The sequence below is a fragment of the Salarias fasciatus genome, chromosome 22 (genome assembly GCF_902148845.1).
Source record: "Salarias fasciatus chromosome 22, fSalaFa1.1, whole genome shotgun sequence".
NCBI classification, from domain to species: domain Eukaryota; kingdom Metazoa; phylum Chordata; class Actinopteri; order Blenniiformes; family Blenniidae; genus Salarias; species Salarias fasciatus.
This window is the reverse complement of record NC_043765.1, coordinates 27,884,691-27,897,311: the sequence shown is the minus strand read 5'-3', so window position 1 is coordinate 27,897,311 and position 12,621 is coordinate 27,884,691. Positions and strand designations below refer to the sequence as shown.

General features: G+C 45.6%; 1 gene segment (V, D, J or C); it reads right to left on the bottom strand.

Moving 5' to 3' along the window:
* The window catches only part of LOC115409127 (Ig kappa-b4 chain C region-like), a 118,999-nt gene extending 111,779 nt beyond the window's left edge, over positions 1–7,220 (bottom strand). Inside the window, 4 exon segments of the C gene segment in view lie at positions 6,559–6,664; positions 6,806–6,880; positions 6,988–7,025; positions 7,195–7,220. Coding sequence covers positions 6,559–6,664; positions 6,806–6,880; positions 6,988–7,025; positions 7,195–7,220 — 245 coding nt within the window.
* Positions 7,221–12,621: the final 5,401 nt, after the last annotated feature.

Sequence of the window (12,621 nt, the reverse complement as noted above, 5' to 3'; positions counted from 1 at the left end):
TAATCCACACAGAGCAGGACCCGGCAGGCCAGGTCCTGATGTCCTGCAGGTTCCCCTTCTTGGGGAGCAGAGTGAGCACTGCTCTCCTGCAGGACACTGGCAAGGAACCAGAGGCCAGACACTCGTTGTGGACATCCAGGACATCCCTACCCAGGATGTCCCAGAACGCCTTGTAGAACTCGGCGGTGAGCCCGTCGATCCCAGGAGACCTGCCCGTTGGCATCGCCTGCAGCGCTGCCCGCAGCTCCTGCATGTCCAGGCAGGCCTCCAGTTCAGTGTTGGTCTCCTCGGAGACACGAGGCAGTCCCCTCAGGAACCCCTCCAGGAGCTCCTGCTCCTCCTTGAACTCACTCCCGTACAGGGAGAAGTAGAAGCCCACCGCCGTCCTCCGTATCTGGCATGGTTCGGTGATCTCCTCCCCCGTGTCTGAGAGCAGTGCGTGGATCACTCTCCCCTGTCCGGCCTTTTTCTCCAGGCTCTCCAGAAATATTGCTGCTGTCTGACACACACTCACTGTCACTGTCATCTGAAGCCTGGCTGTCTCCACAACTTTTCTTTGCATCAGCTGGTTTTACACGCTCCACCTTGTCCTCTTCCATCTCCTCCTCCTCCTGTTCAGCCCATGAGGCACTCCTGCCTGCCTCTCCTCCTTCCTCCTCCATCGCTTTTCCTCCCTGTTCCTCCTCCACCTGTTCTTCTATCACTGTCTCCCCCTGCTCCTCCTCCACCACTGTCCCACCCTGATCCCGCTCCACCTGTCCCTCCACCTCACCTTGCTTCTCCTCCCCTCCCTCACCCACTATTTTTTCCTGTTTTTTCTCTTTTTTTCCCTCCACCTCTGCAGTTTTATTTACGTAGTGTCGGTGTCCCTCCACCCGGCAGACTCGCTCTCCTCCCCCCTGCCGCCACCCACTGCTTCACCCGGTGTATTTACATTACTCACCCCGTGCTCGGTGCTCTCCTGTGGGGCCACGACAGATCGCCTCCTCGGGAAGGTCCGAGGAGCCGCCGTCGGCCGCTCGGACTGAGCCGGGGCCGCCGCGTCCCCCGGGAGCCCGGAGCGCCGAGCCGCCGCTGGGGGGGGGGGGGGGGACTCCCCAGGCGTTGGCCTGCGGCGGCCACAGCCACAGCGGCCACGGCGGGCTCCACAGAACCCGGTCCCGCCAGGCCCGCCTCCGCCGAGCCAGACCCAGCAGAGCCGGACTCCGGAGAGCCAGATCCCGCTGAACCAGATGGAGCAGACGCGGCCGGGCAGGCCCTGATGGTGTCCCTCCTGTCCACAGCTGGACAGGCCCTGATGGTGTGTCCCTCCTGTCCACAGCTGGACAGGCCCTTGATGGTGTGTCCCTCCTGTCCACAGCCAAAGCACTTCATGCCAGCTGAGCTCGCGAAAACCACGTAATCATAATCATTTACTCTCACGCGGAACCTGAGGTTCAGCTCCTCGCTCCGGTTACTGAGTATCATAAAAACGTGTCTTCTGTGGCACACGCTGTTCTTCAGCAGCTGAGACTTACATCCAGACAGGATGTCCTTCACCGAGGACACCACCTTTCCAAATCTGGACAGCTCGCGGATCAGAAGCTCATCTGGCAGGACGGAGGGACGTTGGACAGGACGACCCGGACAGCAGGCTGAGACAGCGGCTGGACCGGGACGAACCTGTCCACGACGGTAATGCCCGACTCCACCACAGCGTTAGCCTGCTCCACCTGGTCCAGGAAGATCACCACGGCGCTGTTCATCCGCGCGACCGACCTAACATTATTGTAGCCCACTTTCTCCCCCACAGCCAGGGCCACGTCCTCCACGCTGCAGGGGAACTGGGCCACCCCCCGACCCCGTGTTTGCGGGTGAGCTGTCTGAGGTTGGTCATGGCTGCAGCCAGACCTCCCCCAAACAGACCGCAGAACCCACCAAGAAACCTAGAAACGATAAAAACTAATAAATGTGCTCTGTGATCAATAAACTACAGTGAAAGTGAACATTAACAACTTAAACAAACAGAAAATTCGGATTGCATTATTTGCCGAATGTCATCATAGCGACCAAATATTCGGATATTCGGGACCAGCCCTAGTGATATCTGCAGATGACAATAGAAAGCAATACCGTTTTAAGAAGCCAAGAGGGTCAGTCAACTTTTCTGTCTATATGAGTATTTGATATATTGACTCCCATAAATATACTGTATATATTCCATATACATCAAAATTAAAGTTTGTGGAATATTTTTCCTTTTTGTGGGATAAATATAATCCAAAACAATATGTTTTGCAATCATATATAATTGGCATGTGAAGGGTTTTTCTCTGTCTGGGAGAGGATGAAATCAGTCGGAGCCGAAGTCCAGCAGAAAGGATGTCTTTTATTACAAGATGCGCAATCAGGGAGCAGATTCACACAGTTCAGAGTCTGTAAGTGAAAAAGCCCAAGCGGTTCTCATCCATCACTGTCTTATACTTTCTCTGAGGTGTGGTCACTATTACATCACTTACTAAGAATCTTCTGAAGAGCAGCATTAAAGGTGTAATACAACATTTTGATTTCCGGGTGGATCACCTAAATAATTGGTGGGTCTGTTTGTCAATCATTCTGACGAGCTGCTTTCGTAAGGCGGTTCTCCGTGCTTGCGCCCAATCAGCTTCTCCTTTTTGCGCATTCAGAGTGTTTATGTAGCCGGTGAGCTTCTGAGCTAGTACTTACTGATAGCGAGTCTGACATAATGAAACTGTAGCTGTTTCGGAAAAAAAAAGCTTTATTTATGAGCGAGGCCGATCGCAGAAACTGTACAGAGCCGTGCACGCCGGAGAAGAGGAGATCGCGCTCGTACACTTCCGCGTTTTCTGGGAGAAGCAGGAGAGCCGGGCGGACGGTCTGGCGCATGCGCGTTGTTCAAAAAGTGAGTAACGGCGCCCGGGGTGGACCGGCTCCTGCCGGTCATGGCTCCGCGGGGCCCGGGCCCCGGGACTGCCGGGGTCCCCGGCCGGGGCTTTCCTCTGCCCCGTTTCTGGACTGGAGCGTGGGCGTCTGCCTGGGGGGGCGGCTTGGATCCGGGCTCTGTGATGTCCGCCGGCTGTCTGGGCTCTGAGGGCCTCTCTGGCCTGCTTCTGGCCTTCTCAGAGGTCAGAGGTCATATATGCATGATCACTATCACCATCACTGTCACCATCATATTCACATGATCACGTTGATCTTTAATCACTCTTTACATACTGGGTTACCTTGTCTTCTTGTGGTGGTTAGACTAATGGTGATCTGTAGCAGACCTCTCTTGATGCACGCCCCTAGTTTACTACTAGTTACGACTGCCTATATTCAAAAAAAAAAAAAAAAAAAAAAAAATACGGTTTGTGGTGTCCTTGCATTTCCCTCCTCCCCTACACCTCCTTTTATTTTTGTGGCCTGGTCTGTTCACTAATATGGTTTGGAAAAAAAGGGGGGGAAAAAAAAAAAAAAAAAAAAATGTATGTATGGTTCTGTAATTTTCTGTGTTGGTTGTCGGCTCTGTTTTGGTGTTGTCTAGATTGGGGGTTTGGGATTGTTCTAGGTTGCGTGTGGTGCGTCGACAACACTGTTTTGTATTGTGACTTTGTACATAGGTTGTGCCGCCCCCCCCCCCCCTTCCGTTCTCCCTCTCTTTATCTTTCTCTCTTTCTGTCCCTGCTCTCTGAGCGTTTCCGTCCCGGTCCTGTCCGGTAGCCATGCCGGATGCCAGCTTTAAATAAAGGCAGCAGCAGGAGGAGACTCAGTCTCGTCCTGCTGCTAATATTAAAATCTGTTCGGATAGTAAAAGGCTACAATCATACAATATTGCACGCCCCAGCTACCGAACAGGACAAGGGAAAAAAAAAAAAAAAAAAAAAAAACAAAAAGTGAGTAACAGACGTGGGGCTTCGTCTTTTCGAGAAAATGTTGTATTCCACCTTTAAGCAAAACAAATCCTTAATAAGCAGCCTGGGCAGGGGTCATAATGACCTGTACCAGGGCGTGCAGGCACTGCCATCCCAGCAGGACACATCAGCAAGCAAAAGCTTCTTTTAAAAGTACAGAGTATCACCAGTGTATTTTTCACCCTTCACACGTAATTTACAATGAACACCATGCTAATTCGTGTCTTGGGATGGGAGGGAACACAATCTATAATAACAATAATCTTTATTTGTGGAGCACTTTTCAAACTGATGTTACAAAGTTGATTGCAATTGATAGTTTTATACACTAATCTAGAGCATAAAATTGCTGTGTAATAATAATAATAACACAAACATGCTAGCTGCTCATCTTCTGCAAGCTCTCCTGGTATTCTTTTCTTTTTCCTGAACCTTCTCTCAGGAAGGGCAGTCTGCACTACCAGCTCACATTCTTCCTCCTCTTGCAACTTTCCATTAGCCCACTTCACAAACTCATCAGCTGCACACTGAACTCCTTCAAAGTCCCCAGCACACTCCCTGAGACCCTCCGCTGTCCCCCCCAACCAAACGTTGAGCTGTGATGATATCCTTTCCCCTGGTCTGTAAGTATTTTGAAAGTGGGGATGTCTGCTTTAAAATGCGAAGGAAACTTTGAGCAGTGAGCACTGTCTCATACCTCGAAAGGCCTTCTATGAATCTCTTTGCCTTGGCCCTCACTGTTTGCTGTTGTGTTCTGTCATCTACGATGGTGTGTAAAGTCATAAGCACTTCAAGAAACAAGGCTCCCTGGGGATTCCCAAAGCACCCAAACACTTTACTTAGAGCCTGATCCTTAGCCCACCAACTGGTTGGCGCTACTGGGCTCAGTCGTCTGTGATACCTGTCCTGACTCGTCTCTTCCCACCTCTGCATGCGCTTGTATGACTCTCTTAGGAAAACTGCTATGTCATTAAGGAGCAAAAAGAGGCTTGCATGTTCCACAACACTGCCTGTTGTTTCTGCCAGAACAACATTCAAAAGATGTGCATAGAACCACATATGAATCTGATTGGGGGACTGCTCAGAGAGGAGTGTAGAAAAGCCCCGATACTGTCCCTGCATATTGGCTGCACCATCTGTGGAGTTGCCCTTCACATGCGCAAATATCAGTAGAACCTTTTTCAGGAGCTCTGCAAAATGCTGCCCTGTAGATGACTCACAGTCCACCAGAACAATTAGTCTTTCATGAATGACATTGGATATATATCTTAGGGTGATGGAGCGCTGGTCTTTCCTCCTGATATCTTGTTTGGTGTCAATTTGGACTGAAAACATGCCAGCTTGTTTTACTTCTGCTATATTCGCCTTTATCACTTGGGTGATGACATCCACAACTTTACTGAAAGTGTCTTTTGACAGCAGTGTAACTAGAGACCCTCCCTTTTGCACCAGTTTCATGCTGCTTCTTGTTGTTTTCAATGCAAGTGTTTACATGTTGTTGTAGGCAAATGTCATATCTACTCCAGACAGATTTTTTGGGATGTCGTCTGGTCACCCTAACATCTTGGGTCACCCGTTTTACCGTCCTTATTGGTGGTTTCAAACCGCAAGCTTGTTTTAATGAAAATGTTGCCAGTTTTGGCACATTTGGCTGCGTCTGTTTCCACAGCTTTCCTCTTTTTAATTCCTGCCTTCTCCGCACCACCGTTGCTCTAATTTCCATCCTTCAAACACCCCTGACTGAGTCCATGGACGCATTACGTCAGGGTGTGTCTGCCAGCGGCAGTGATATATGTCTGCAGCGCCGGAGGCAGCACTTTCAGGACCGCACTGTGAGGCCCGCTCTTTAGCGCCCCCTATCGAGCCATAATTTTTTTTTTTTTTTTTTTTTTTCGGCCATAAAGAATACATGTCATAAGTTATGTATGCATACATATAGATATACACTTACATACATAGACATACACAGACATATTTATGTGCACATACATACATACACTTGAACGCACATACACATGTATACACATATCATTATCATTTGGCCGAAAAGGTTTAGGGCTGAAGCCGAAGCTTATTTTGCCCACCACTACCTCACCGCTGTATGAAAATTAAATAGAACCTAACTAAGTCGAGCTATGACAACAAGCCGACAATCTAAGTAGGGCACAGCAAAAGGAAACACTTTTGTTAATTAACATTTTCTTCCTGTCGTTTTTGTTGCAAAAATTTATTTATTTTTTTTTTTCCTTCTCCTTCCCTTCCATAATTGAATACCCGGAGACCACACCGTCAGGACCACGCCGCACCCCTTTTTGCAATAATATGTGTCTGCAGCACCGGAGGCAGAGACGGCCCAAGGACAGCATTGCAGCACACGTGATCAACCCAGTGCTGTGACTGGTAGTGGCCCTCTCGGCCCAAACATCAGACCAGCCCACCAGGAATTGTCCTGGTCCTCCCAGTTAGCCACTCCGGGCCTGGATATCACTCTTATCTGCTACTGATTTATTTAAACCCCAATGTAGACATGGATCAGCTATCAGTGTGTTGGTTGAACATCTGCTGTGTGTGTTCAGTGAAGTGTATCAGTGTGAAGCAGTGAGTTCAGTTTCTGTTCAGTCTGACTGAGGGAGGTTTTTGTACCACGGTTTTTCACTGTGTGAACACTTTCTGACTGTTGATTTCATGATAACTCTGACAGTAATAAACTGCAGCATCTTCAGCTTGAACTCCACTGATGGTCAGAGTGAAGCGAGAGTTTGATCCACTCCCTGTAAAACGACCTGGAATTTCTGAATCTCGACGGTTAACATAGTAAATGAGCCTTTTAGGAGGTTGTCCATCTTTCTGTTGGTACCAGTATAAAGTCTGGTCACCATCACTATAAGTATAAACCTTCTGACTGGTGGTACATGGTATGGTGACGGTTCCTCCCACAGCAGAGCTGACTGCTGCAGACTGAGTCACTGTGACCTGGCCTCTGGACTCTGAGGAGACACAGACAGAAAGACAAAGCAGCCTCATGGTTCTGTGGGCTTCATTTCAGAGGGACGGATGTTGATGGAGGAGAGCAGTTGGATTCTCTGGACTTTACCTGTGAAGCAGCAGCAGAGGAGAGTCCAGATGAGGACGCAGATCACACTCATGTTTGTGAGCAGGAGGATTTCTCTGTCTTCTCTGGTCCTGAAGGACAGCTGTCAGTCCTCCAGTCTTCAGCTGTCAGGACTATAAACTCTCCCAGAGCACTGGAGCATGGAGCTGCTGATGCAAAGTGTCTCTCTATGGAAATGCTCTGACTGACTCCAACAGGGACTTGATCACTTTCATCACTGACTTTCACTCTGGATTCACACTTTCATGGAATATTGAAGGAATGTGCTGGATATTTAAAGATGGTCTGGAGTTTGAAAAAGCCTTTTTTCCAAGTTCAGTATGGACAGGAGGGATGGTGAAGGTTAAGTATTCTAATGAACGGAGACTGTAGCATGACCGAGAACATGTCATGTACTTAGACAGGTAAGACGGCAGCAGGCCCAGGATGGATTTATAAATAAATATATACCAGTGCATAGTTCTACGCTGGGATAGTGATGATAGGTTGGCATTGGAGCATAACGTGTTTACAGCTGGTTATGAACCTCAATGCTCCATGATATACAGAATCCAGCAGAGTCAGAGAGTGAGCTGACACGTTCCTGTACACAACATCACCATAGTCCAGGAGAGGCAAGAAGGTGGTCGCAACAAGATGTTGTCTGGCCTTAAAAGGAAAACAGGATTTGTTCCGAAAGAATAAAGCCCAGTTTTAGTTTCAATTTTCTTAGAAGTTGGTCAATATGGCATTTAAAAGACAGACTATCATCTATTGTGAAGCTTAAGTATTTATAGGAGGCTACAATCTCAATAAGAGAACCATGGGCATACAGAATACTAAGAAGGACAGCGGGAACCTTCTTATAGTTAGAAAAGAACATTCTCATCGTTTTGTCCGCATTCAACACCAGCCTGAGGCTGAACAAGTGATTCTGAATTGTGTTGAATGCAGATTGCAGATGTTCAAAGACCTGTCCAACAGTGCCAGCACAGCAGTACATGATTGTATCGTCAGCATAGAGATGTGCAGATGCATTCATGTTTAGGCCCACATTGTTAATATAGATAGTAAATAGGGTTGGTCCCAACACTGAACCTTGCGGCACACTGTTAGTGATGGTAAGAAAAGCAGAGGTGAGATCTCCCAACTCACTGCCTACGACTGGAGAGATAATTTGAGAACCATCCAACAGTGTGATCTGACAGGCCTACATTTAAAAGTCTTTGGCATAAGATGCCATGGTCAACTGTGTCGGATGCCTTTGATAAATCAATAAACAGGGCAGCACAGTATTTCCTCCCATCCATAGCACCAGCAGTATCATTAAGCACTTTGATTGTGGCAGTGACTGTACTGTGCTGCTTCCTAAACCCAGATTGATGTGATGATAATACATAATTCAGACAGAAGTATTCCTTGATCTGATGTTCACTAGCCTTTCAAGAACCTTGGCTAAATCAGCAAAGTTGGATCACCACCTTTCAACAGGGGCAGAACACAAGCAGTTTTCCATACATCAGGAGTAACATTCATTCGAATGGAAAGATTGAAAACGTGACACTGATTCAGCAATGATATCTGTAGCCAGATGCAGGAAATAAGGGGAGGTTATCAGGGCGTGCTGATTTATGAGGTTCTAAGTTCTTTAAGGCCTTATGTACCTCCTTGGTAGAGAAGGGACTGAAGGAAAATGTGAAGCTAGTCGAGGCTTGACTGACAGGAGCGGGTGAGGAAGAATTACCATTGATTAGATTAAACAGAGAGCTGGATGCTATAAAATGTTTGATGAAACAATGAAGCATCTCAGCTGTATCTGATAAGGGGCAGAGTCAACAATTATATTGGGAGGCAGCTCTGAGGCACAACTGTTGGTTGAGAGAGACTTTATGATCTGCCAAAATCTCCAAGGGTCATTTAAGCTGTCAGAGGTCTGTGATAGATAATAATCCTGTTTTGCTTTTCTAATGGATGCAGTGCAGCTATTACGTGCTTGACGGAAAAGTAACCAGTCGGATTCAGAGCCAGACTTTCTTGCATGTGTTCAGTGAAGTGTATCAGTGTGTAGCAGTGAGTTCAGTTTCTGTTCAGTCTGACTGAGGGAGGTTTTTGAACAATGGTTTTTCACTGTGTGAACACAGCTTGATTGTTGATATCATGAAAACTCTGACAGTGATAAACTGCAGCATCTTCAGCTTGAACTCCACTGATGGTCAGCGTGAAGCTAGAGTTTGATCCACTGCCTGTAAAATGATCTGGAGTTCCTGAAGCTCAATGTTTAGCAAAGTAAATGAGCAGTTTAGGAGGTTGTCCATCTTTCTGTTGGTACCAGCAAAAATAGTGGTTCCCAGAACCAGATAGATAAACATCCTGACTGGTGGTACATGGTATGGTGGTGGTTCCTCCCACAGCAGAGCTGACTGCTGCAGACTGAGTCACTGTTTTCTCCATTTTCCACATTGTCACGTATGTTACTGCAGTTCCTCTCAAGTTCCGATGGAAATAATTGAAGAATCATGTTTAAAAATTCTAAGTGTCTCTTTAAAAGTAGAGATTATAAATGAGAGAATTAGAATAAAATGTTGATTTGAATTCATGAACTTTGTGAAAACATGGATGCAAATCTTTGCCAGTAAAGGTTGAGACGTGTGCTTGCGTTGCTTTGGGTGCAGTTTGAGGAGTTTGAGGTCAAACTGTTGGAGGATTCTCTCTGTGCTGATGTGCATGAGAGGCTTCTTAAAGGGAAGTGAAACAATGTGTGAGCCAGTGACTGCTGGAGCAGAAAAAGCATCTGACAGCAACTTCTTCAAGGACAAAACCATCTGTGTCCCACTCAAGCTGTCCAGCTGTGTGCTCCCTGTCCTCCAGCAAAATGACTGGACGAGCTCGCAACACAGTAAAGACAAAAGCCTCTATATTCGTAGACTTCACCTGGTCTAAGCGCAGCGCAGGTGGACTGTCAGGGCAGCAAGTCAACGGGGTGTGTCCAGAACATTTTGTGATATTCGTGAACTGGCGCAGAGCAGCGCAGTCACTCCTCCGTCCCGCCCACCAGCACCGGTGTCGCAAGAGGGAGGAGAGAAAGTGGTTTTAACCCAGCTGAGTGTAATCTGACCAATCAAATTAAGACCTCTCCTCAATTTTAAATTCCCTCTAGTGAAGCAACTGCTAAATTAACATGAGTATATAGGGGAGACCGGGGACAATTGTAACACTCTTTGCTTGAGCAGTGTAACTCGGTTGTTGTTCGTGCTGGAGATCTCAGATTTTGACATGTTGTACCCATATTTGTCTTCTATAAAGTACATTCAGTTGTACTTTTAAGACACTATGAAAATGTATGTAAATGATTGTCAAATGCAAAGTGGTATGTTGTTACAACCTGCCCCGGCACTGGGGTAGGTTGTAACACTACTTGGGGATCATTGTAACACTAAAATTGTTATGCTTAACAAAGATCCACACTAATATTTATATGCAAGAGCTATAATGAATTTTAAAGAAGGAACAATATAAATCCAAGAACACAAACATAATAATAAAAATAACAAAAAAGTGCAAGTTAAATCCAATACAAATACATACTATAAAATAAATAAATTTAGAAATCACAAAATAAATACAATAAAGATCTATGGAACAATCAACAAACCACTCTTGAACCTATCAACCATGTAAACTGCCATTTTGTTTAATCACACAGGCAATTGTGGCAAATCTACCTGTCCTTTCATGGGGTGGAGGCTTCATGGGCCCAAATTCTACATTGCTGATATCTGCTCCACACTTCCTTTGGCCATGAATTACCAAAGTGCTCAAAACACACAATGCAGATGTTTTTATCATCTAAGGAGTCAATCATCTGAGATTAAAAGGCCATATTTGTGTACTTTGAAATCTAGATTGTATGTTGTTTGGTGTTGCAGCAAAGTGCAAGTGTTCACCAGATTCAGGATGTTGTAAATGCTCGTGGTTTCAGCAGGATTCATCCTCATCCATGTGTCGCTGTCTGTGTTGATACATTTTTTAAACAGACTATACACGCTACAGTCTTGGGGTTGCAATTTGTGACTACAGTGTGGTGGAAATGTGACAAGGATAATGCCATTTTCTTCTTAAAAAATGTTACAACCATCCCCGACCCAGGCAGCCATTAAAAAGCTAACCATTTTTAGCATTTAGCTTCAAAGCTGGCACTACTGTAACACATCAAATTAAAACTAGAGAAACTAATAATTGCACTTATGTAAGTGAAAGAACTGTATCTGCAACACAAAGGACACGATGCAAAAAATATTTAGCAAGAAAATTTTTACTTTCTTGCCAGAAAAATAGTTTTTCTTGTCTAAAACAAAGAGCTTTTACAATAGGGACATGAAACTTCACCTGTGAGCTGACTTTGGAAATTGGCATGGGCTATATCGAGGACAGCACCACAGCTCCTTCCTGATTGGTCAAACTGAGAGTGTTACAACTGTCCCTGTGTTACAACTGTCCCCGGTCTCCCCTACATGTCGTCCCCATCCCAGACTGAAGGAAATTAAGCTTATTTCTGCTTCTTTGTGAGAAATCCTGGTTAAGATGCACATAAATCCTAAATGAAAAACTATCGGTCTTGCACGTTAAAAGACTTCCTGACTTCACTGTATGTGTGTACAGATTACTTGTTGATTAAATATGACCCGCACCCCACCCACCCCCACTCAGAAGCAGAAAAACAAAACAAAATAAACTAATACTAAACCATATGCCAACAATGTACATGATTCTATTTTTATATAATTTATCTCTTGAAGAGCTTGGAGAGCCGAACAAATGAAATGAAAATGCAGAGATCCTGCATTTAGTGGCTAATAATCCTTTCTCGGTGACGAACTGGTCCGCCGAGGTCTTTTCAATGTGATGCTGCTTTTACGCTTTCACAAGGAACTGAGAAGGCAAACTGACAGGTGCGTTGCTTTACCAAATGCGTAGCAAATGATGCAAGATCAATCCACCTTACAAACTTTGTTCACTGCTTTTATTCTTCCTCGTCAGTCAGTAGACATGTGGCAGCAGTGTCGGTTCTTTGATGGTGTGAAATCACAACTTCTTCCATCGAGCTGCAGGCCAGGTTCCCTCCTCCTCAAAATCACAGTTATAAAAGACGATTCACCTGCTTCTTATGCTGTGTAACGCATGTGGCCGTGCGGGGCAATCCACATAGATTTGCATCCGAACAATCTTTCAATCATTTTCATTTGCAAAAGCATGTAATTTGTTGTAAATGTTGTTTGCCCGCCATCTAGAGTGCGTCAACAGTAATAGCAACTGGGCCTGTAATCATCAAACGATTACCAGTAGTACATGTTCAGCTGTTCATATGGTTTATTGGTGTTCATAAACTCATAAGTGTAACCCTACGGTAAAATATTATATACATTTCATTTCACTTCACAATTGTGTCCCATTTGATGTTGGTTCCTCACAAGACATGCCAATTTTGTAACTTTATGTTTAAAGTATGACAGTTAAGAAAAAGGTCAGTGAATTCAAAGGGGGTAATACTTTTGCAAGGCAGAACCCACAAATGCATGGTAAGAAATATCTTTTATTTTTCTATCAATGAAATACACACACTAATAAATGAATGAAAAA